The 21,439-nt window shown below is 51.0% G+C and overlaps 1 protein-coding gene across 3 annotated transcripts in view; it reads left to right on the forward strand.

Annotated features, from left to right (window-relative positions):
* The window catches only part of EML5 (EMAP like 5), a 148,550-nt gene that overhangs the window by 98,447 nt on the left and 28,664 nt on the right, over window positions 1–21,439 (forward strand). For all 3 annotated transcript variants that reach the window (XM_075614582.1, XM_075614583.1, XM_075614580.1), the window contains exons 16-24: window positions 11,370–11,463; window positions 11,896–11,996; window positions 13,813–14,015; window positions 16,272–16,383; window positions 16,803–16,930; window positions 18,492–18,633; window positions 18,955–19,107; window positions 19,367–19,498; window positions 21,149–21,237. In XM_075614582.1, the coding sequence (XP_075470697.1) occupies window positions 11,370–11,463; window positions 11,896–11,996; window positions 13,813–14,015; window positions 16,272–16,383; window positions 16,803–16,930; window positions 18,492–18,633; window positions 18,955–19,107; window positions 19,367–19,498; window positions 21,149–21,237 (1,154 nt within the window). The remainder of the gene's footprint in view (window positions 1–11,369; window positions 11,464–11,895; window positions 11,997–13,812; window positions 14,016–16,271; window positions 16,384–16,802; window positions 16,931–18,491; window positions 18,634–18,954; window positions 19,108–19,366; window positions 19,499–21,148; window positions 21,238–21,439) is intronic.

The raw sequence follows: 21,439 nt of genomic DNA on the forward strand, positions 1-21,439 counted from the left end.
TGACTGATCCCTTCCCGTCTCAGGAGCACTGACTGATCCCTTCCCGTCTCAGGAGCACTGACTGATCCCTTCCCGTCTCAGGAGCACTGACTGATCCCTTCCCGTCTCAGGAGCACTGACTGATCCCTTCCCGTCTCAGGAGCACTGACTGACCCCTTCCTGTCTCAGGAGCACTGACTGATCCCTTCCCGTCTCAGGAGCACTGACTGATCCCTTCCCGTCTCAGGAGCACTGACTGACCCCTTCCTGTCTCAGGAGCACTGACTGACCCCTTCCCGTCTCAGGAGCACTGACTGATCCCTTCCCGTCTCAGGAGCACTGACAGATCCCTTCCGGTCTCAGGAGCACTGACTGACCCCTTCCCGTCTCAGGAGCACTGACAGATCCCTTCCGGTCTCAGGAGCACTGACTGCCCCTTCCCGTCTCAGGCGCACTGACTGATCCCTTCCCGTCTCAGGAGCACTGACAGATCCCTTCCGGTCTCAGGAGCACTGACTGACCCCTTCCCGTCTCAGGAGCACTGACAGATCCCTTCCGGTCTCAGGAGCACTGACTGCCCCTTCCCGTCTCAGGCGCACTGACTGACCCCTTCCCGTCTCAGGAGCACTGACTGACCCCTTCCCGTCTCAGGAGCACTGACTGACCCCTTCCCGTCTCAGGAGCACTGACTGACCCCTTCCCGTCTCAGGAGCACTGACTGACCCCTTCCCGTCTCAGGAGCACTGACTGACCCCTTCCCGTCTCAGGAGCACTGACTGACCCCTTCCCGTCTCAGGAGCACTGACTGACCCCTTCCCGTCTCAGGAGCACTGACTGATCCCTTCTCGTCTCAGGAGCACTGACGGATCCCTTCCCGTCTCAGGAGCACTGACTGTCCCCTTCCCGTCTCAGGAGCACTGACGGATCCCTTCCCATCTCAGGAGCACTGACGGATCCCTTCCCATCTCAGGAGCACTGACTGACCCCTTCCCGTCTCAGGAGCACTGACGGATCCCTTCCCGTCTCAGGAGCACTGACTGACCCCTTCCCGTCTCAGGAGCACTGACTGATCCCTTCCCGTCTCAGGAGCACTGACTGACCCCTTCCCGTCTCAGGAGCACTGACTGACCCCTTCCCGTCTCAGGAGCACTGACTGACCCCTTCCCGTCTCAGGAGCACTGACTGACCCCTTCCCGTCTCAGGAGCACTGACTGATCCCTTCCCGTCTCAGGAGCACTGACGGATCCCTTCCCATCTCAGGAGCACTGACTGATCCCTTCCCGTCTCAGGAGCACTGACTGATCCCTTCCCGTCTCAGGAGCACTGACTGACCCCTTCCCATCTCAGGAGCACTGACTGACCCCTTCCCGTCTCAGGAGCACTGACTGATCCCTTCCCGTCTCAGGAGCACTGACTGACCCCTTCCCGTCTCAGGAGCACTGACTGATCCCTTCCCGTCTCAGGAGCACTGACTGATCCCTTCCCGTCTCAGGAGCACTGACGGATCCCTTCCCGTCTCAGGAGCACTGACTGACCCCGTCTCAGGAGCACTGACTGATCCCTTCCGGTCTCAGGAGCACTGACTGACCCCTTCCTGTCTCAGGAGCACTGACGGATCCCTTCCCGTCTCAGGAGCACTGACTGACCCCTTCCTGTCTCAGGAGCACTGACTGATCCCTTCCCGTCTCAGGAGCACTGACTGATCCCTTCCCGTCTCAGGAGCACTGACTGACCCCTTCCCGTCTCAGGAGCACTGACTGACCCCTTCCCGTCTCAGGAGCACTGACTGACCCCTTCCCGTCTCAGGAGCACTGACTGACCCCTTCCCGTCTCAGGAGCACTGACTGATCCCTTCCCGTCTCAGGAGCACTGACGGATCCCTTCCCATCTCAGGAGCACTGACTGATCCCTTCCCGTCTCAGGAGCACTGACTGATCCCTTCCCGTCTCAGGAGCACTGACTGACCCCTTCCCATCTCAGGAGCACTGACTGACCCCTTCCCGTCTCAGGAGCACTGACTGATCCCTTCCCGTCTCAGGAGCACTGACTGACCCCTTCCCGTCTCAGGAGCACTGACTGATCCCTTCCCGTCTCAGGAGCACTGACTGATCCCTTCCCGTCTCAGGAGCACTGACTGATCCCTTCCGGTCTCAGGAGCACTGACTGATCCCTTCCCGTCTCAGGAGCACTGACTGATCCCTTCCCGTCTCAGGAGCACTGACTGACCCCTTCCCGTCTCAGGAGCACTGACTGACCCCTTCCCGTCTCAGGAGCACTGACTGACCCCTTCCCGTCTCAGGAGCACTGACTGACCCCTTCCCGTCTCAGGAGCACTGACTGACCCCTTCCCGTCTCAGGAGCACTGACTGATCCCTTCTCGTCTCAGGAGCACTGACGGATCCCTTCCCGTCTCAGGAGCACTGACTGATCCTTTCCCGTCTCAGGAGCACTGACGGATCCCTTCCCGTCTCAGGAGCACTGACTGACCCCTTCCCGTCTCAGGAGCACTGACTGGACCCCGTCTCAGGAGCACTGACTGACCCCTTCCCGTCTCAGGAGCACTGACTGACCCCTTCCCGTCTCAGGAGCACTGACTGATCCCTTCCCGTCTCAGGAGCACTGACTGATCCCTTCCCGTCTCAGGAGCACTGACTGACCCCTTCCTGTCTCAGGAGCACTGACTGATCCCTTCCGGTCTCAGGAGCACTGACTGATCCCTTCCCGTCTCAGGAGCACTGACTGATCCCTTCCCGTCTCAGGAGCACTGACTGACCCCTTCCTGTCTCAGGAGCACTGACTGATCCCTTCCCGTCTCAGGAGCACTGACTGATCCCTTCCCGTCTCAGGAGCACTGACTGATCCCTTCCGGTCTCAGGAGCACTGACTGATCCCTTCCCGTCTCAGGAGCACTGACTGATCCCTTCCCGTCTCAGGAGCACTGACTGATCCCTTCCCGTCTCAGGAGCACTGACTGATCCCTTCCCGTCTCAGGAGCACTGACTGACCCCTTCCTGTCTCAGGAGCACTGACTGACCCCTTCCTGTCTCAGGAGCACTGACTGACCCCTTCCTGTCTCAGGAGCACTGACTGACCCCTTCCTGTCTCAGGAGCACTGACTGACCCCTTCCCGTCTCAGGAGCACTGACTGATCCCTTCCCGTCTCAGGAGCACTGACAGATCCCTTCCGGTCTCAGGAGCACTGACTGACCCCTTCCCGTCTCAGGAGCACTGACAGATCCCTTCCGGTCTCAGGAGCACTGACTGCCCCTTCCCGTCTCAGGCGCACTGACTGACCCCTTCCCGTCTCAGGAGCACTGACTGACCCCTTCCCGTCTCAGGAGCACTGACTGACCCCTTCCCGTCTCAGGAGCACTGACTGACCCCTTCCCGTCTCAGGAGCACTGACTGACCCCTTCCCGTCTCAGGAGCACTGACTGACCCCTTCCCGTCTCAGGAGCACTGACTGACCCCTTCCCGTCTCAGGAGCACTGACTGACCCCTTCCCGTCTCAGGAGCACTGACTGATCCCTTCTCGTCTCAGGAGCACTGACGGATCCCTTCCCGTCTCAGGAGCACTGACGGATCCCTTCCCATCTCAGGAGCACTGACGGATCCCTTCCCATCTCAGGAGCACTGACTGACCCCTTCCCGTCTCAGGAGCACTGACGGATCCCTTCCCGTCTCAGGAGCACTGACTGACCCCTTCCCGTCTCAGGAGCACTGACTGATCCCTTCCCGTCTCAGGAGCACTGACTGACCCCTTCCCGTCTCAGGAGCACTGACTGACCCCTTCCCGTCTCAGGAGCACTGACTGACCCCTTCCCGTCTCAGGAGCACTGACTGACCCCTTCCCGTCTCAGGAGCACTGACTGATCCCTTCCCGTCTCAGGAGCACTGACGGATCCCTTCCCATCTCAGGAGCACTGACTGATCCCTTCCCGTCTCAGGAGCACTGACTGATCCCTTCCCGTCTCAGGAGCACTGACTGACCCCTTCCCATCTCAGGAGCACTGACTGACCCCTTCCCGTCTCAGGAGCACTGACTGATCCCTTCCCGTCTCAGGAGCACTGACTGACCCCTTCCCGTCTCAGGAGCACTGACTGATCCCTTCCCGTCTCAGGAGCACTGACTGATCCCTTCCCGTCTCAGGAGCACTGACGGATCCCTTCCCGTCTCAGGAGCACTGACTGACCCCGTCTCAGGAGCACTGACTGATCCCTTCCGGTCTCAGGAGCACTGACTGACCCCTTCCTGTCTCAGGAGCACTGACGGATCCCTTCCCGTCTCAGGAGCACTGACGGATCCCTTCCCGTCTCAGGAGCACTGACGGATCCCTTCCCGTCTCAGGAGCAATGAGTGATCCCTTCCCGTCTCAGGAGCACTGACGGATCCCTTCCGGTCTCAGGAGCACTGACTGATCCCTTCCTGTCTCAGGAGCACTGACGGATCCCTTCCCGTCTCAGGAGCACTGACTGATCCCTTCCTGTCTCAGGAGCACTGACTGACCCCTTCCCGTCTCAGGAGCACTGACTGATCCTTTCCCGTCTCAGGAGCACTGACGGATCCCTTCCTGTCTCAGGAGCACTGACTGATCCCTTCCCGTCTCAGGAGCACTGACTGGACCCCGTCTCAGGAGCACTGACTGACCCCTTCCTGTCTCAGGAGCACTGACTGACCCCTTCCCGTCTCAGGAGCACTGACTGATCCCTTCCCGTCTCAGGAGCACTGACTGATCCCTTCCCGTCTCAGGAGCACTGACTGACCCCTTCCTGTCTCAGGAGCACTGACTGATCCCTTCCGGTCTCAGGAGCACTGACTGATCCCTTCCCGTCTCAGGAGCACTGACTGATCCCTTCCCGTCTCAGGAGCACTGACTGACCCCTTCCTGTCTCAGGAGCACTGACTGATCCCTTCCCGTCTCAGGAGCACTGACTGATCCCTTCCCGTCTCAGGAGCACTGACTGATCCCTTCCGGTCTCAGGAGCACTGACTGATCCCTTCCCGTCTCAGGAGCACTGACTGATCCCTTCCCGTCTCAGGAGCACTGACTGATCCCTTCCCGTCTCAGGAGCACTGACTGATCCCTTCCCGTCTCAGGAGCACTGACTGACCCCTTCCTGTCTCAGGAGCACTGACTGACCCCTTCCTGTCTCAGGAGCACTGACTGACCCCTTCCTGTCTCAGGAGCACTGACTGACCCCTTCCTGTCTCAGGAGCACTGACTGACCCCTTCCCGTCTCAGGAGCACTGACTGATCCCTTCCCGTCTCAGGAGCACTGACAGATCCCTTCCGGTCTCAGGAGCACTGACTGACCCCTTCCCGTCTCAGGAGCACTGACAGATCCCTTCCGGTCTCAGGAGCACTGACTGCCCCTTCCCGTCTCAGGCGCACTGACTGACCCCTTCCCGTCTCAGGAGCACTGACTGACCCCTTCCCGTCTCAGGAGCACTGACTGACCCCTTCCCGTCTCAGGAGCACTGACTGACCCCTTCCCGTCTCAGGAGCACTGACTGACCCCTTCCCGTCTCAGGAGCACTGACTGACCCCTTCCCGTCTCAGGAGCACTGACTGACCCCTTCCCGTCTCAGGAGCACTGACTGACCCCTTCCCGTCTCAGGAGCACTGACTGATCCCTTCTCGTCTCAGGAGCACTGACGGATCCCTTCCCGTCTCAGGAGCACTGACGGATCCCTTCCCATCTCAGGAGCACTGACGGATCCCTTCCCATCTCAGGAGCACTGACTGACCCCTTCCCGTCTCAGGAGCACTGACGGATCCCTTCCCGTCTCAGGAGCACTGACTGACCCCTTCCCGTCTCAGGAGCACTGACTGATCCCTTCCCGTCTCAGGAGCACTGACTGACCCCTTCCCGTCTCAGGAGCACTGACTGACCCCTTCCCGTCTCAGGAGCACTGACTGACCCCTTCCCGTCTCAGGAGCACTGACTGACCCCTTCCCGTCTCAGGAGCACTGACTGATCCCTTCCCGTCTCAGGAGCACTGACGGATCCCTTCCCATCTCAGGAGCACTGACTGATCCCTTCCCGTCTCAGGAGCACTGACTGATCCCTTCCCGTCTCAGGAGCACTGACTGACCCCTTCCCATCTCAGGAGCACTGACTGACCCCTTCCCGTCTCAGGAGCACTGACTGATCCCTTCCCGTCTCAGGAGCACTGACTGACCCCTTCCCGTCTCAGGAGCACTGACTGATCCCTTCCCGTCTCAGGAGCACTGACTGATCCCTTCCCGTCTCAGGAGCACTGACGGATCCCTTCCCGTCTCAGGAGCACTGACTGACCCCGTCTCAGGAGCACTGACTGATCCCTTCCGGTCTCAGGAGCACTGACTGACCCCTTCCTGTCTCAGGAGCACTGACGGATCCCTTCCCGTCTCAGGAGCACTGACTGACCCCTTCCTGTCTCAGGAGCAATGAGTGATCCCTTCCCGTCTCAGGAGCACTGACGGATCCCTTCCGGTCTCAGGAGCACTGACTGATCCCTTCCTGTCTCAGGAGCACTGACGGATCCCTTCCCGTCTCAGGAGCACTGACTGATCCCTTCCTGTCTCAGGAGCACTGACTGACCCCTTCCCGTCTCAGGAGCACTGACTGATCCTTTCCCGTCTCAGGAGCACTGACGGATCCCTTCCTGTCTCAGGAGCACTGACTGATCCCTTCCCGTCTCAGGAGCACTGACTGGACCCCGTCTCAGGAGCACTGACTGACCCCTTCCTGTCTCAGGAGCACTGACTGACCCCTTCCCGTCTCAGGAGCACTGACTGATCCCTTCCCGTCTCAGGAGCACTGACTGATCCCTTCCCGTCTCAGGAGCACTGACTGACCCCTTCCTGTCTCAGGAGCACTGACTGATCCCTTCCGGTCTCAGGAGCACTGACTGATCCCTTCCCGTCTCAGGAGCACTGACTGATCCCTTCCCGTCTCAGGAGCACTGACTGACCCCTTCCTGTCTCAGGAGCACTGACTGATCCCTTCCCGTCTCAGGAGCACTGACTGATCCCTTCCCGTCTCAGGAGCACTGACTGATCCCTTCCGGTCTCAGGAGCACTGACTGATCCCTTCCCGTCTCAGGAGCACTGACTGATCCCTTCCGGTCTCAGGAGCACTGACTGATCCCTTTCTGTCTCAGGAGCACTGACTGATCCCTTCCCGTCTCAGGAGCACTGACTGATCCCTTCCGGTCTCAGGAGCACTGACTGATCCCTTCCCGTCTCAGGAGCACTGACTGATCCCTTCCCGTCTCAGGAGCACTGACTGACCCCTTCCTGTCTCAGGAGCACTGACTGACCCCTTCCCGTCTCAGGAGCACTGACTGATCCCTTCCCGTCTCAGGAGCACTGACTGATCCCTTCCCGTCTCAGGAGCACTGACTGATCCCTTCCCGTCTCAGGAGCACTGACTGATCCCTTCCCGTCTCAGGAGCACTGACTGACCCCTTCCCGTCTCAGGCGCACTGACTGACCCCGTCTCAGGAGCACTGACTGACCCCTTCCCGTCTCAGGAGCACTGACTGACCCCTTCCTGTCTCAGGAGCACTGACTGACCCCTTCCCGTCTCAGGAGCACTGACTGATCCCTTCCGGTCTCAGGAGCACTGACGGATCCCTTCCCGCCTCAGGAGCACTGACTGACCCCTTCCTGTCTCAGGAGCACTGACTGACCCCTTCCTGTCTCAGGAGCACTGACTGACCCCTTCCTGTCTCAGGAGCACTGACTGACCCCTTCCTGTCTCAGGAGCACTGACTGACCCCTTCCCGTCTCAGGAGCACTGACTGACCCCGTCTCAGGAGCTCTCTACGCTGCCTTTTCCCTGGCGGATTAAAGGATAGATGCCCCTCTGCTCCACATTCAGATGTATATATATTCAGATGTGTCAGACGTATATTTCATTGATGTGTGTGGAGAGAGGGGGGCACAGAGCTTGTTGCTTTCTTCCAATAGCAAATCACGGGGCATGTCCCCCCCCCTACCCTGGGGATTTCTGCCAATGTCCCCAAACACATTTATTTCATGCTCCCCAGTAGGAAAGCTTATCCAATAACTCCTTTGGTCAGCAATGCATTAACGATCTGTACCAGGACAGGCTTCACCACGAGAGGTCTTTCTGTTTCCACTTGGCTCTTGATTAAAAGGGACACTTCAGCCATTGCTGGTTTATATGGGGGATTGGATATTTAGAAGCTTGACCCCTCTAGCGCTGTAAAGTAACCTCTAACCTGCCTTATTAGCCCTTCTAACAGCCCATGAATTGAGTGACGGATTAGGCGCACATTCTGCCAGATGTGTGTCTCTCCTGGGAGTGACTTTAATCCCTCAGCCATGAGCCGTCCATTACAGAACTGTCAGGACCTTTATCCTAATACCCGGCAAAGGAAATAGCCATTTACCTGATTAGATGGGAATCTAAGTCATTCTTGTCGGTGACTCTGATGCTGTTATTAAACCGCACTGGTATAAGCCATTTAAGTGCTGTAATTCCTTTGGCAACAATACAAAGGAAATTATTATTATTTGGGATATTTAAATGTATCAATGCTGAATACTCGGACTGAAAAGGCAGCAAGGTGGCTGAACTCCTGTACTAGTTATACAGAATATTGCCTCATATTCCATGTTGTTCCTGGTGCAGATTACAGAATTTGGGAGAGATGTATCAGGGCAATTAGATTGCGAATTGAAGAGAGAGAGGCTTTTTTAATCTTGCACCTCTGATTTAATGCAAAGAGGCTTCTGGGAGCATAATTAGCCGGTGTGCACAGGGGGGTATAGGGGTTTATAGGGAGGCATCAGGTTCTGTGTCTTTGTTGCTCCATTTTTCTGTTGTTTTTTTTTGCGTACATATACGTTCCTTGTGTTTGAGAGGATGGGAATCTCTCTACATAATGACCGATGGGAGAAACTTCTATTACAAACATCTTACATTTCACGTACTGTTTCTGTCTTCGCTTTGACCCCCATATTGTGCCTTTTTTTTGCATCAGCAAAGTATATATGTATATTTCCCCCAATGCCTAGGAATGCGCGCGCTGGGTTTGCTCAGCACGAGAAATTGCTACATTTTCTGTCCAGCGGATTCTCGTCATCACTTTCATTGACTTTAAATACCCAGGAAGCACTTGGATATAATATTCAGGGGGTTGCTTTTTGATACATGCCGGATACAGGAAGGACAGCCATCAGTGCAGTGCGACAGAGGGATGATAAGCCATATATACTATACACTATGTACTATACACAGGCTCACACGGATGTACTATACACAGGCGCACACGGATGTAGTATACACTATGTACTATACACAGGCTCACACGGATGTACTATACACAGGCGCACACGGATGTACTATACACAGGCTCACACGGATGTACTATACACAGGCCCACACTGATGGATAAAATTGGCTTTTCCAAGCAATTTGCATTAATTATTCTTAATCTTTGTTGATATTATTTAAAGTTAAAAAAATAAATCCAAGACTACAAACATCTTTAGGGCAGAAGAGTATTTTCCCCATGTATATTACCAGGTAACACAGTAACACTCCCATCCATGTATATTACCAGGTAACACTGTAACACTCCCATCCATGTATATTACCAGGTAACACAGTAACACTCCCATCCATGTATATTACCAGGTAACACAGTAACACTCCCATCCATGCATATTACCAGGTAACACAGTAACACTCCCATCCATGTATATTACCAGGTAACACAGTAACACTCCCATCCATGTATATTACCAGGTAACACAGTAACACTCCCATCCATGTATATTACCAGGTAACACAGTAACACTCCCATCCATGTATATTACCAGGTAACACAGTAACACTCCCATCCATGTATATTACCAGGTAACACAGTAACACTCCCATCCATGTATATTACCAGGTAACACCGTAACACTCCCATCCATGTATATTACCAGGTAACACAGTAACACTCCCATCCATGTATATTACCAGGTAACACAGTAACACTCCCATCCATGTATATTACCAGGTAACACAGTAACACTCCCATCCATGTATATTACCAGGTAACACAGTAACACTCCCATCCATGCAGGAAATGGTTATTTATTCAACCTGTTAGGTTAGCTGCTGTGTGTGTGTGTGTGTGTGTCTGTGTGTGTGTGTGTGTGTTTCCACAGGAAGGTATCACAACTTATGAGAAACCTACACTGAAACTCCCCATGTAATTAATGTACCAGACAGAACACATCTAATAGAATTCTCAAACTTATCTTCAAACGTAGATTTTGAAACCATCTCACTTCTGAAATGAGAGATTGGAGCGCACCAAGAGAAAATGAATAACAAGATAACAGAAGTGATACATTATAAATGTTTACTAATTACAAATTCTAAATACTTAAAAAAAATGTTATTCATTGTATATAGATAGCGTACTCATCAGGTGTAAATCACGTCACGCAAGTGCTAACAGTCCATATTCTTTAGGAAGGGTCCCCGGTGGTTATATACTCGGGTGAGCAGTTCCTCCAGGGTTTGGAAGTCTCACAACCAAACTTCTTACTGGTGAAATGGTAGAAAAGCAGGAGTGCAAACACAGACCCCTAATAGTGCAAACACATTTAATAAAGGACTGATATATACTAAAACCAACGTGGATTCACTCTCATATACGTAATCCCTGTTCCAGAGCAATACAGGAATAAAGAAATGCAGCGTTCCAGCGAGTGCTGACACCATGGCGGGCGCCGACCCGGATGGCAGAGCTTGAATCTCCCACTCGCGCCTGATTCTCACATTCATCCTGTGTCGGACACTCCTCGGCTGGAAACCTGCCATGCACCGATCCATAGTACAGTCCCTACATGTTTTACAGCATCAGGACCGCTTCATCAGGGGTCATCCGCTACAGCGAAAGAGACGAGCGGGATATCCAAGCTTCAGTTGGCGCCCCGCATGGCAGCACTCGCTGGAACTCTGCCTGTGTTCCTGTATTGCCCTGGAACAAAGCGCCCTGTGCGTGGAACGCGTTCGAGGATCTGCTAGGACTTTGTTCATATGTTTTTCATTTAATACATTTTTTATATAGGCTATTAGTCCACCAGTACACTTTTTTTCAGTTGTGCTTCGGCTTTTTCTACTTTTGAAATTCTTCTATTGCCCTGGAACAGAGCTTAGATAAATATCAGTGCATCCCCACTGGTTTTAGCACACACCGGTCCGTTATTATGCACTATTAGGGGTCTTTGTTTGTGTTCTTGCCTTTCTACAGTTTCACTTCTAAAATGTCCCACAAGACGGTGTTAAGAAGTATAAACCAGACACATCTTGCACCCAAGCTGTCCCCGTCCTCTCATACAGTGCAAGATTGTAACGCCTCTTTCTTGTCACAGCGGATGGCAAACGCTTGGCCTCGGTAGGCATCGATGACAATCACACCATCATCCTGTGGGACTGGAAGAAAGGGGAGAAACTGTCGTCTGTGAGGTTTGTACATCTCCAGTGAGGGGGTCTACCCCTGAAACGTGGCCCACGGGTGGGAAAGGGACTCGGAACATTTACATATAGATATGATTTATTTATATTGAGTGCTCTTTATTCACCAAGTGCTTCACGGTTAAACCTTACATGCAAACATGCAGCCACCTCTGAGGTGGGACATTTGTATTACTCTGATCTGTATAATAACCATGTCAGGATATGCTTAAACCATTGGGTGATATTGGATAATATCAGTGATCAGAGGAAGGAACTGCTCTTTGAGGACTAATTGACTAATTGGATTATAATATTAAGATACCATTTTTGTTTGTTTGCTTACAATAATGTGCCTTCATGTCTCTCAGTGGAAGTGCAGCACATATTATCCATCTCCTCTATATTACAGAGTAACTTTACTGAACATTTTCCCTTTTTCAGGGGAAGCAAAGATAAGATTTTTGTTGTGAAGATAAACCCTTATATACCCGATAAGCTAATCACCGCGGGGATGAAGCACATGAAGTTCTGGAGAAGAGCAGGTACAACAAATTATATTCTGGGAAACGTTCTGACAGTACAAAGTAGCTCAATATGGATCCAGTATACAGTATGCTCCATACGGTGACCATGTGTCCAATATTGAACCGGACTCTCCTATATTTGGACACTGTCCAGTAAACAATTAGAGGTAATACTGGGCATGTATGTGTCCGGTATTACCTCTCTAGGAAATATGGACCTAAATATAATTCTTGTATCACTCCCTCTCACTGGGTAATATTTAATATTCTTCTCCTGCCAGAGGATTATTTTATTCATTATTTATTTAATTGCCACAGGAGTACTTAATACTTTGCTCATAGGATAATTTAGTTTTATACTACACTAACAAAAAAAATAACACTTAATACTCTCTGTCTTTTTTATAACTGGGACAGAGATTTGTCAAATTCATGTTTTCATGATTCCTGGCTCATTGTGTCATATCACTGTTAGGGAACATGCAGAGCCCGTAGGGAACATGCAGAGCCCGCAGGGAACATGCAGAGCCCGCAGGGAACATGCAGAGCCCTTAGGGAACATGCAGAGCCCTTAGGGAACATGCAGAGCCCGTAGGGAACAAGCAGAGCCGTAGGGAACATGCAGAGCCCGTAGGGAACATGCAGAGCCCGTAGGGAACATGCAGAGCTCTTCCTTACACAACATCACCTGTTACACTGTCCCATTATTTACTTTGTAATGTACATTTCTAGATCTTGAGGGAACCCTTTGAATGACCTGGAATCCCGATCAGCTCAGCCGACCCTATGTGCTGCTTCTCTAGAGAAGAAAGCTGGCCCTATGTGCTGCTTCTCTAGAGAAGAAAGCCGGCCCTATGTGCTGCTTCTCTAGAGAAGAAAGCTGGCCCTATGTGCTGCTTCTCTAGAGAAGAAAGCTGGCCCTATGTGCTGCTTCTCTAGAGAAGAAAGCTGGCCCTATGTGCTGCTTCTCTAGAGAAGAAAGCCGGCCCTATGTGCTGCTTCTCTAGAGAAGAAAGCCGGCCCCATGTGCTGCTTCTCTAGAGAAGAAGCCATATACTGTATAGTGCCGCAGTATATCCTTGTTACAAATAAACCCATTCGGCGCTTTTACACTTTTTTGTTTTTTCTTGGTGTTTTGGAACTTGTCCGGTTAAACGCTTTATTCCTACAGAATAAAAATAGCACAGATTGGTTTCTGTTTGGTTCTACGGAAGTGCTGCTTTCAAATGTCCTTATAGCACCACCTAGTGGGCAAACTCATACTGTGCCCTGATGTCCCTGAATGGATTTCTGGCTTTGTACTTTCTTAATGCAGAATGATCTGTGCAGGAGTAATTTAATGCAGCATGCTAGAGCTCGGAGGTATTTTTGCATAGAAAATAAAACAATGTAGTTTATCATGCACCTGTATATAAACAACATCTTCTGAAGTTCAGTTATTTTTTTTTTTTATATATAATATAAAATGTAAGTACTATAATAATAGCAGCTTAGGTTGAAAAAAGGCCATTGCGTTCAACCCCAATCCGTGAGATACTCACCCAATATTTAAAGTTATATTCATCCAAAGCAAGAGCAGCAAAATGTTCCCACTTCAGAGACTACACTTCCACAATGATAAAAATGGGAGTCAGGGTAATCTGTAGCAAAAATATGTTTGTGATTAGATACATTTGATTTTTAACCCCTTTGTTGCTAGAGGGTCCAGCAACTCCTTGGTCTGCATGTTGGTATATTGTAACGCCTTGCTGACCGCCGGTAACGGAGGAGGGTAAGATGGCATTACAAAGTTACTGGTTAAATGTGGCTCTCTGACGTTCTCTGTACCTGCTAGGAGGGGGGCTGATAGGACGGAAGGCCTGTATAGGTACAGGAGCAAAGATCGACACCATGATGTGTGTGGTGTACGGGTGGACGGAGGATATGTCCTTTTCTGGGACATCCACGGGGGACGTCTGTATCTGGAGAGATCTGTTCCTCATGAAGACGGTGAAAGCGCACGATGGACCAGTATTCAGCATGCACGCCTTGGATAAGGTGAGAGAAATGTGGGGATTGCACTTCTATGCTCGGGGTATCCTCTTAGCACAGCCGGTGTACCATAGAATTGTCTCAATCTGCTGTGTGCTAATCCTGACACACATCCCGCTATGTACAAGAATGCACAGTCCATAGGAGAGCTCAAGTAACTCGCCTGTTTCAAACCTGCACATTTAATTAATCTAGAACAGAGTCCCTTATTTATAATAATAATATCTATTCTTGCATTGAGCGTAAAGTTCATGCATCTGTTTCATAATTCACAAGACCAAAAAGCATACGATGTGGTTAGAGAGAAAGGAACATGAGGAAATTCTGAGTTTCGAACGAACGAGATGTATGTTTCTTTGCATGGTAAGATGGTTCTCCACAAGCCACAGCCAAATATTAGATTGTAGATTCTGAAGGCCAGAGATGTATTGTGCTTGTAAATTATATGTATATTGCTACTGTCAGTACTTTTCAGTAATCTATTTTTATATAGCAAACTGTGGAAGGGCAGGGATAGGGAGTCTGACCTCCTGGGGAAGGGCAGGGATAGGGAGTCTGACCTCCTGGGGAAGGGCAGGGATAGGAAGTCTGACTCCTGGGGAAGGGCAGGGATAGGAAGTCTGTCTCCTGGGGAAGGGCAGGGATAGGGAGTCTGTCTCCTGGGGAAGGGCAGGGATAGGAAGTCTGACTCCTGGGGAAGGGCAGGGATAGGAAGTCTGACTCCTGGGGAAGGGCAGGGATAGGAAGTCTGACTCCTGGGGAAGGACAGGGATAGGGAGTCTGACCTCCTGGGGAAGGGCAGGGATAGGGAGTCTGACTCCTGGGGAAGGGCAGGGATAGGGAGTCTGGCTCCTGGGGAAGGGCAGGGATAGGGAGTCTGGCTCCTGAGGAAGGGCAGGGATAGGAAGTCTGGCTCCTGGGGAAGGGCAGGGATAGGGAGTCTGTATTCCTGGGGAAGGGCAGGGATAGGGAGTCTGGCTCCTGGGGAAGGGCAGGGATAGGGAGTCTGGCTCCTGGGGAAGGGCAGGGATAGGGAGTCTGACCTCCTGGGGAAGGGCAGGGATAGGGAGTCTAACCTCCTGGGGAAGGGCAGGGATAGGGAGTCTGACCTCCTGGGGCAGGGCAGGGATAGGGAGTCTGACCTCCTGGGGCAGGGCAGGGATAGGGAGTCTGACCTCCTGAGGCAGGGCAGGGATAGGGAGTCTGACCTCCTGAGGGAAGGGCAGGGATAGGGAGTCTGACCTCCTGAGGGAAGGGCAGGGATATGGAGTCTGACCTCCTGAGGGAAGGGCAGGGATAGGGAGTCTGACCTCCTGGGGAAGGGCAGGTATAGGAACTCTGTCTCCTGGGGCAGGGATAGGAAGTCTGACTCCTGGGGAAGGGCAGGGATAGGGAGTCTGACCTCCTGGGGAAGGGCAGGGATAGGGAGTCTGACCTCCTGGGGAATGGCAGGGATAGGGAGTCTGACCTCCTGGGGGAAGGGCAGGGAAAGGGAGTCTGACCTCCTGGGGGAAGGGCAGGGATAGGGAGTCTGACCTCCTAGGGAAGGGCAGGGATAGGGAGTCTGACCTCCTGGGGAAGGGCAGGGATAGGGAGTCTAACCTCCTGGGGCAGGTCAGGGATAGGGAGCCTGATGTCCTGGGGGAAGGGAGGAGATAGGGTCTGACCTCCTGGGGAAGGGCAGGGATAGGGAGTCTGAGCACCTGGGGGAAGGACAGGGATAGGGAGTATGACCCTCCTGGGGGAAGGGAGGAGATAGGGAGTATGACCCTCCTGGGGAAGGGCAGGGATAGGGAGTCTGACCTCCTGGGGGAAGGACAGGGATAGGGAGTGTGACCCTCCTGGGGGAATGGCAGGTATAGGGAGTCTGATCTCCTGGGGAAGGGCAGGGATAGGGAGTCTGACCTCCTGGGGGAAGGACAGGGATAGGGAGTATGACCCTCCTGGGGGAGGGGCAGGGATAGGGAGTCTGACCTCCTGGGGGAAGGGAGGAGATAGGGAGTATGACCCTCCTGGGGGAATGGCAGGGATAGGGAGTATGACCCTCCTGGGGGAAGGGCAGGGATAGGGAGTATGACCCTCCTGGGGGAAGAGCAGGGATAGGGAGTCTGACCTCCTGGGGGAAGGGCAGGGATAGGGAGTCTGACCTCCTGGGAAGAAGGTCAGCCTTGAGATATACCCAGAAGGTTTGTAACCTGTTTGTGTAACAATGTGCATTATAAAACAGAGACTGTGTGTAGCAGTGGATGGTTTGTGCTGCAGGGCTTTGTGACCGGGGGGAAGGACGGCGTGGTCGCTTTGTGGGACGATTCCTTTGAACGATGTCTCAAAACATACGCCATCAAGAGGTCTGCGCTGGCTCCCGGCTCCAAAGGTGATGTGAGGATGAGGCTAATACCTTGCTATTGATCTTTGACCCGTTTACTTAACGAGCAGCTAATCAGTGTGTGCAAAGACAGCTATGGGAATGATTACACGTCAGGATTAAACCTGCAGTTCATGATCAGCGACTCCATGAAAGTAAACACAATGAAAGACTGTCCAGCTCATCTCTAAGCTCCTGAAGTTGGCAGTGCCGACATCATGCCAAGTGCATCACTTTGCTGTGCCCTCCGCACATCCTAAGCCCCTGCCCTGGGCGGGGTCCTGGAACCAGATGCCGGTTGGTGTCGGCTTCACATCACAGTTACTGTTCCCATGTAAAAGCTGCGTTCATTAATATATGACACATATGCTTCAAATCCTGGTGTGACTTGTTTCATGGTTTCACTGCTCCTTTCCCTGCTCCTGCAGGGCTCCTGCTGGAAGATAACCCGTCTATCCGGGCCCTATCTCTGGGACATGGGCACATCCTTGTAGGGACCAAGAATGGGGAGATACTGGAGGTGGATAAAAGCGGTCCCATCACCCTGCTCGTTCAGGTAACAGCGGAGCCAGTGACCACGTGGCCATCTGCTTGTAACCCGCACACTGTATGGTTACAATATATCAGTTTTATTGGTGAAGCCTTGTATTACTAACCTCGCTCCATCACGAGACCTCCATCCACGCCGGGGTGTCTGGTCCCATCGCTCAGGCTTCAGGGCTGGATTTGAATATCAGGATTACATGGAATTTGATTGGTTATCCTGGAACTTTCAAATGAGATTGGGGAGCGTGAGACCCCAAGTATACCTCCCGCCAGTTCAGCTTCTATACCCTCACCCCTGTTCTAAGAACATGGTCTGGATGGACCTGTTCTATTGATCCTCATCGCTTCTAATCTGAAGGCAGCTTCTTACTCCACATCAAGAGAATATGAGAAGAAAGCGCCTAGGCGACCAAACAGCAGTATACAACATATTGGAATATTTGTGGGAGCACAGGGTAATGGGGGTACTGGTACACACACTTCAACCAATGGAAATTAATCAGTATGGGGAAAAAAGATATTGAAAAAACATATAATGAGCTTAAATGGCTAAAGTCCATATGGTGATTAATGGGGTGACAGTAGTGGTATAAAGAAGGGGGCGGGAGGGAGTCCCCCGTGGAGTAAAACGTTCTGGTGGTGGTAGGGTGACTTGTGCTGCTCTTGGATGAAAGTGATCCTGGCACAACCCAAAGGAGGAATCGATCAAGGATAAGAGCACAGATAATAAACCTCCTATGGTGTAGTAAATTATAAAGTGATCTATTAAAAAGTATTGCACACAAATTTATGCTTAAATAGTAAGGTTTTGATGGCTCTCCATTGTACGTTGTTCCGGAGGAATTGTCCAATCTCCCATGACTTGCGAAATGCATAGGAGGCTTTTTGGACCTCTAAGGCATCCGTAGCAGTCATGCTCTCCCCCCCCCTTCTGACGTCATCCAGCTCCATAATAACGCACCACAACTCTGCACTGAAACTCTTGGGATGCCTAGGAAACCAGCGCCAGGGTCCAAAGCAACGGAGCCAACATCGGAGACTACAAGGGAAACCCCAGCGCTGCGTACACTTTCGGACAGCCCTTCAAATGCTTACTATTTCCGCATAAATTCGTGAGTGCAATACTTTTTATCTACCTGCCTAATAAATTACTTTTTCAGTTACTGCACCATAGGAGGTTTCTTGTCTGTGCTCTTGTACTAGACCCAAGAAGAGAATATGGCCCGTGTTTACTCAGCAGCGCTCAGCCATACGACACCTTTCCGATGCCAGAAGACACCTTCTGGCCCATTTAAGTGAGTAGACTGTAAGGCGTCTTCCAGTGCTGGCCGGGCCTGAATCGTTGAATGAGATCTTACATATTCTGCACATGCAGCCATTGCATTATCAATCAGCTGGGAGGTAATGAGGATGCAAATGTACATTATGCAGGAGACATTGAAAGATGCCTCTCGTGTCTTAATGATGGTCTTGCTTTGTTTTACAGTGACAGGTGCACTCTGTCTTTGTTTCCTGACGCGTTTCTCCTGCTGTTGCTGCCATTCTAACCATCCTCTCGTTTTCTTTGGCAGGGACACATGGAAGGGGAAGTTTGGGGCCTGGCCACGCACCCTCACTTGCCTATTTGTGCCACTGTAAGTGACGATAAGACCCTACGCATCTGGGACCTGTCGCCCAGCCACTGCATGCTCGCCGTGCGCAAACTGAAGAAAGGTAAGACGCGCACGCGAGGAGGGCATGTTATTTGTATTTAGGAGATGTCTCTGCTGCAGGGCAGCCCAAATGGACCTCTTCCCCTTCTTGATGTCATAGTGACACCTTCAGAAATTCCTTCACTGTTCTCTGGCACAGATTGCTCCTGGTCTGGCTGGCCACGCTGGATATTGTAAGCACTCATAGTAATTAAGTATGTCATTTGAGTATGTATCCGGTTCTGCATACACGTTAAAAGACTTTACTTTTGGGCAACTGAATCATACTGAATGGGTGAAGATTCTTTGCTGGGCAGTTACCGAGGTTACCCTACTCTCCCAGGGGGCAGGTGCTGCTCCTTCTCCCTGGACGGGAAAGCTTTGGCTGTCGGTCTGAATGATGGAAGCTTTTTAATCGTGAATGCCGACACCCTGGAGGATCTGGTCTCTTTTCACCACAGGAAGGACGTCATCTCAGACATTCGATTCTCTCCCGGTGAGTGACATGCTCTGCTAGGCTGGACTTCTGCAACCGGTCTTGGGGGGGATTTCTGCATCATCCTTTATATAAACCAAGCACATCAAATAAAAAGGTCCACCTGCAAATTACAGAAGCAGGCCTCCTCTATATAAGCAGGCCTCCTCTATATAAGCAGGCCTCCTCTATATCCATCTAGCACCATATATAAGCAAGTCTCCTGTATATAAAAGACTGCCCGGTTAATATCGCCCTTCCTTCTCTGGACATTTTTCAGGTACAGGGAAGTACTTGGCTGTCGCTTCCTACGATAACTTTGTAGATATTTACAACGTAATGAGCAGCAAAAGGGTGGGAGTCTGCAAGGGATCGTCCAGCTACATCACACACTTAGACTGGGACACGAGGGGTAAGTAGGGGAGATCTGTAATTCCATCTCACCTTCCCCGTACTCATATCAGGTAAACTTGAACACGTCCAGGAGCATCGAGACGAGTCGGGGAATGGCGCCTTCCTGCGCAGTCTTTTGCTGCTTTTCACATCCACATTTGTAGCCGTGATTCTGGCACCGAAGAGATAAATATTTGTATGCTACTAACCGGGCAGTTCCGCTCTCTGTGTGATCTAATTCCAGTGATACACGCAGGGGCCAGAACCAAATAACAGAGCTAAGCTTCAGCATTCATGGGAATCGGAGCCAAAGCATAGCACCATTTAATCGATCTCGGCCTTAAAGGTTTAATCTTGCTGACTGATTTATTTTTAATCAGTCAAGAATTTTTTAAATACTTGTTTACCTTGTTTTTGATGTCAGCAGATTGTCTAGCCCTCCCTGTCATAAAAGCTAGATAAATGGAACTTATTATTATTATTATTATATTTAGATCTGGGAGAAAAGTCTACAATATTTACAAACATTTCCAAGAATACTTTCCGAAACGATTTCAATAAATTTACACTTGTGGGATTGTTAATCAAACACACCAGTCCGATTTCATTCATACATTTAGATATAACGGGATAATTCACCTTTACTCCTTTTACCCAAATACAGCTCAACCCCCTTATAACGCTGGGCTTGGGGTCCAAAGAATGACATCGCGTTCTAAGCGGATCGCGTTGGAAATAATGTACTATTGTATGCCTTGTACAATAAAGTATTTAAGACACCAATAATCGTGTTTTAAATAAATAAAATAATTAAAATAAATACGTAAATTGGGAGCCATGCTTGCATCGCGTTATAAGCGGATTTGCGTTGTAACGGATCGCGTTATAACGGGGTTGAGCTGTACATGGCAAACAAAAAGAAAGCAAGATTGAATACTTCCTTTGTTTACATAAAATAAAGTATTTTCCATGAAAGTCCACAAAGAAATCCCAGGTATCAGTCACACACCTGTGTTATTTTCAGGTATAAATCCCAGGTATCAGTCACACACCTGTGTTATTTTCAGGGATAAATCCCAGGTATCAGTCACACACCTGTGTTATTTTCAGGGATAAATCCCAGGTATCAGTCACACACCTGTGTTATTTTCAGGGATAAATCCCAGGTATCAGTCACACACCTGTGTTATTTTCAGGGATAAATCCCAGGTATCAGTCACACACCTGTGTTATTTTCAGGGATAAATCCCAGGTATCAGTCACACACCTGTGTTATTTTCAGGGAGAAATCCCAGGTATCAGTCACACACCTGTGTTATTTTCAGGGAGAAATCCCAGGTATCAGTCACACACCTGTGTTATTTTCAGGGAGAAATCCCAGGTATCAGTCACACACCTGTGTTAATTTCAGGGAGAAATCCCAGGTATCAGTCACACGCCTGTGTTATTTTCAGGGAGAAATCCCAGGTATCAGTCACACACCTGTGTTAATTTCAGGGAGAAATCCCAGGTATCAGTCACACGCCTGTGTTATTTTCAGGGAGAAATCCCAGGTATCAGTCACACACCTGTGTTAATTTCAGGGAGAAACCCCAGGTATCAGTCACACACCTGTGTTATTTTCAGGGAGAAACCCCAGGTATCAGTCACACACCTGTGTTATTTTCAGGGAAGCTTTTACAAGTGAACACTGGCGCTAAGGAACACCTGTTTTTTGAAGCACCTCGCGGGAAAAAGCAGAACATTCCAAGCCAGGAGGTTAGAGGTCCCATTCATTGTCTGTCTGTCTGTCTGTCGGTCAGGGCCACTGCAGTCAGTTTGCTTAGACCATCCAAAGTTATTTATTTATATACAACCCCCCTCTAATCCTCCCCAACCAATCATATCACACACTTTATTGGGACATTCTCCAAGTCAGACACAGTATGGTGTCAGGTCACTTTTGGGGTCTTTTACAATG

The sequence above is a fragment of the Ascaphus truei genome, chromosome 9 (assembly GCF_040206685.1).
Source record: "Ascaphus truei isolate aAscTru1 chromosome 9, aAscTru1.hap1, whole genome shotgun sequence".
NCBI lineage: Eukaryota > Metazoa > Chordata > Amphibia > Anura > Ascaphidae > Ascaphus > Ascaphus truei.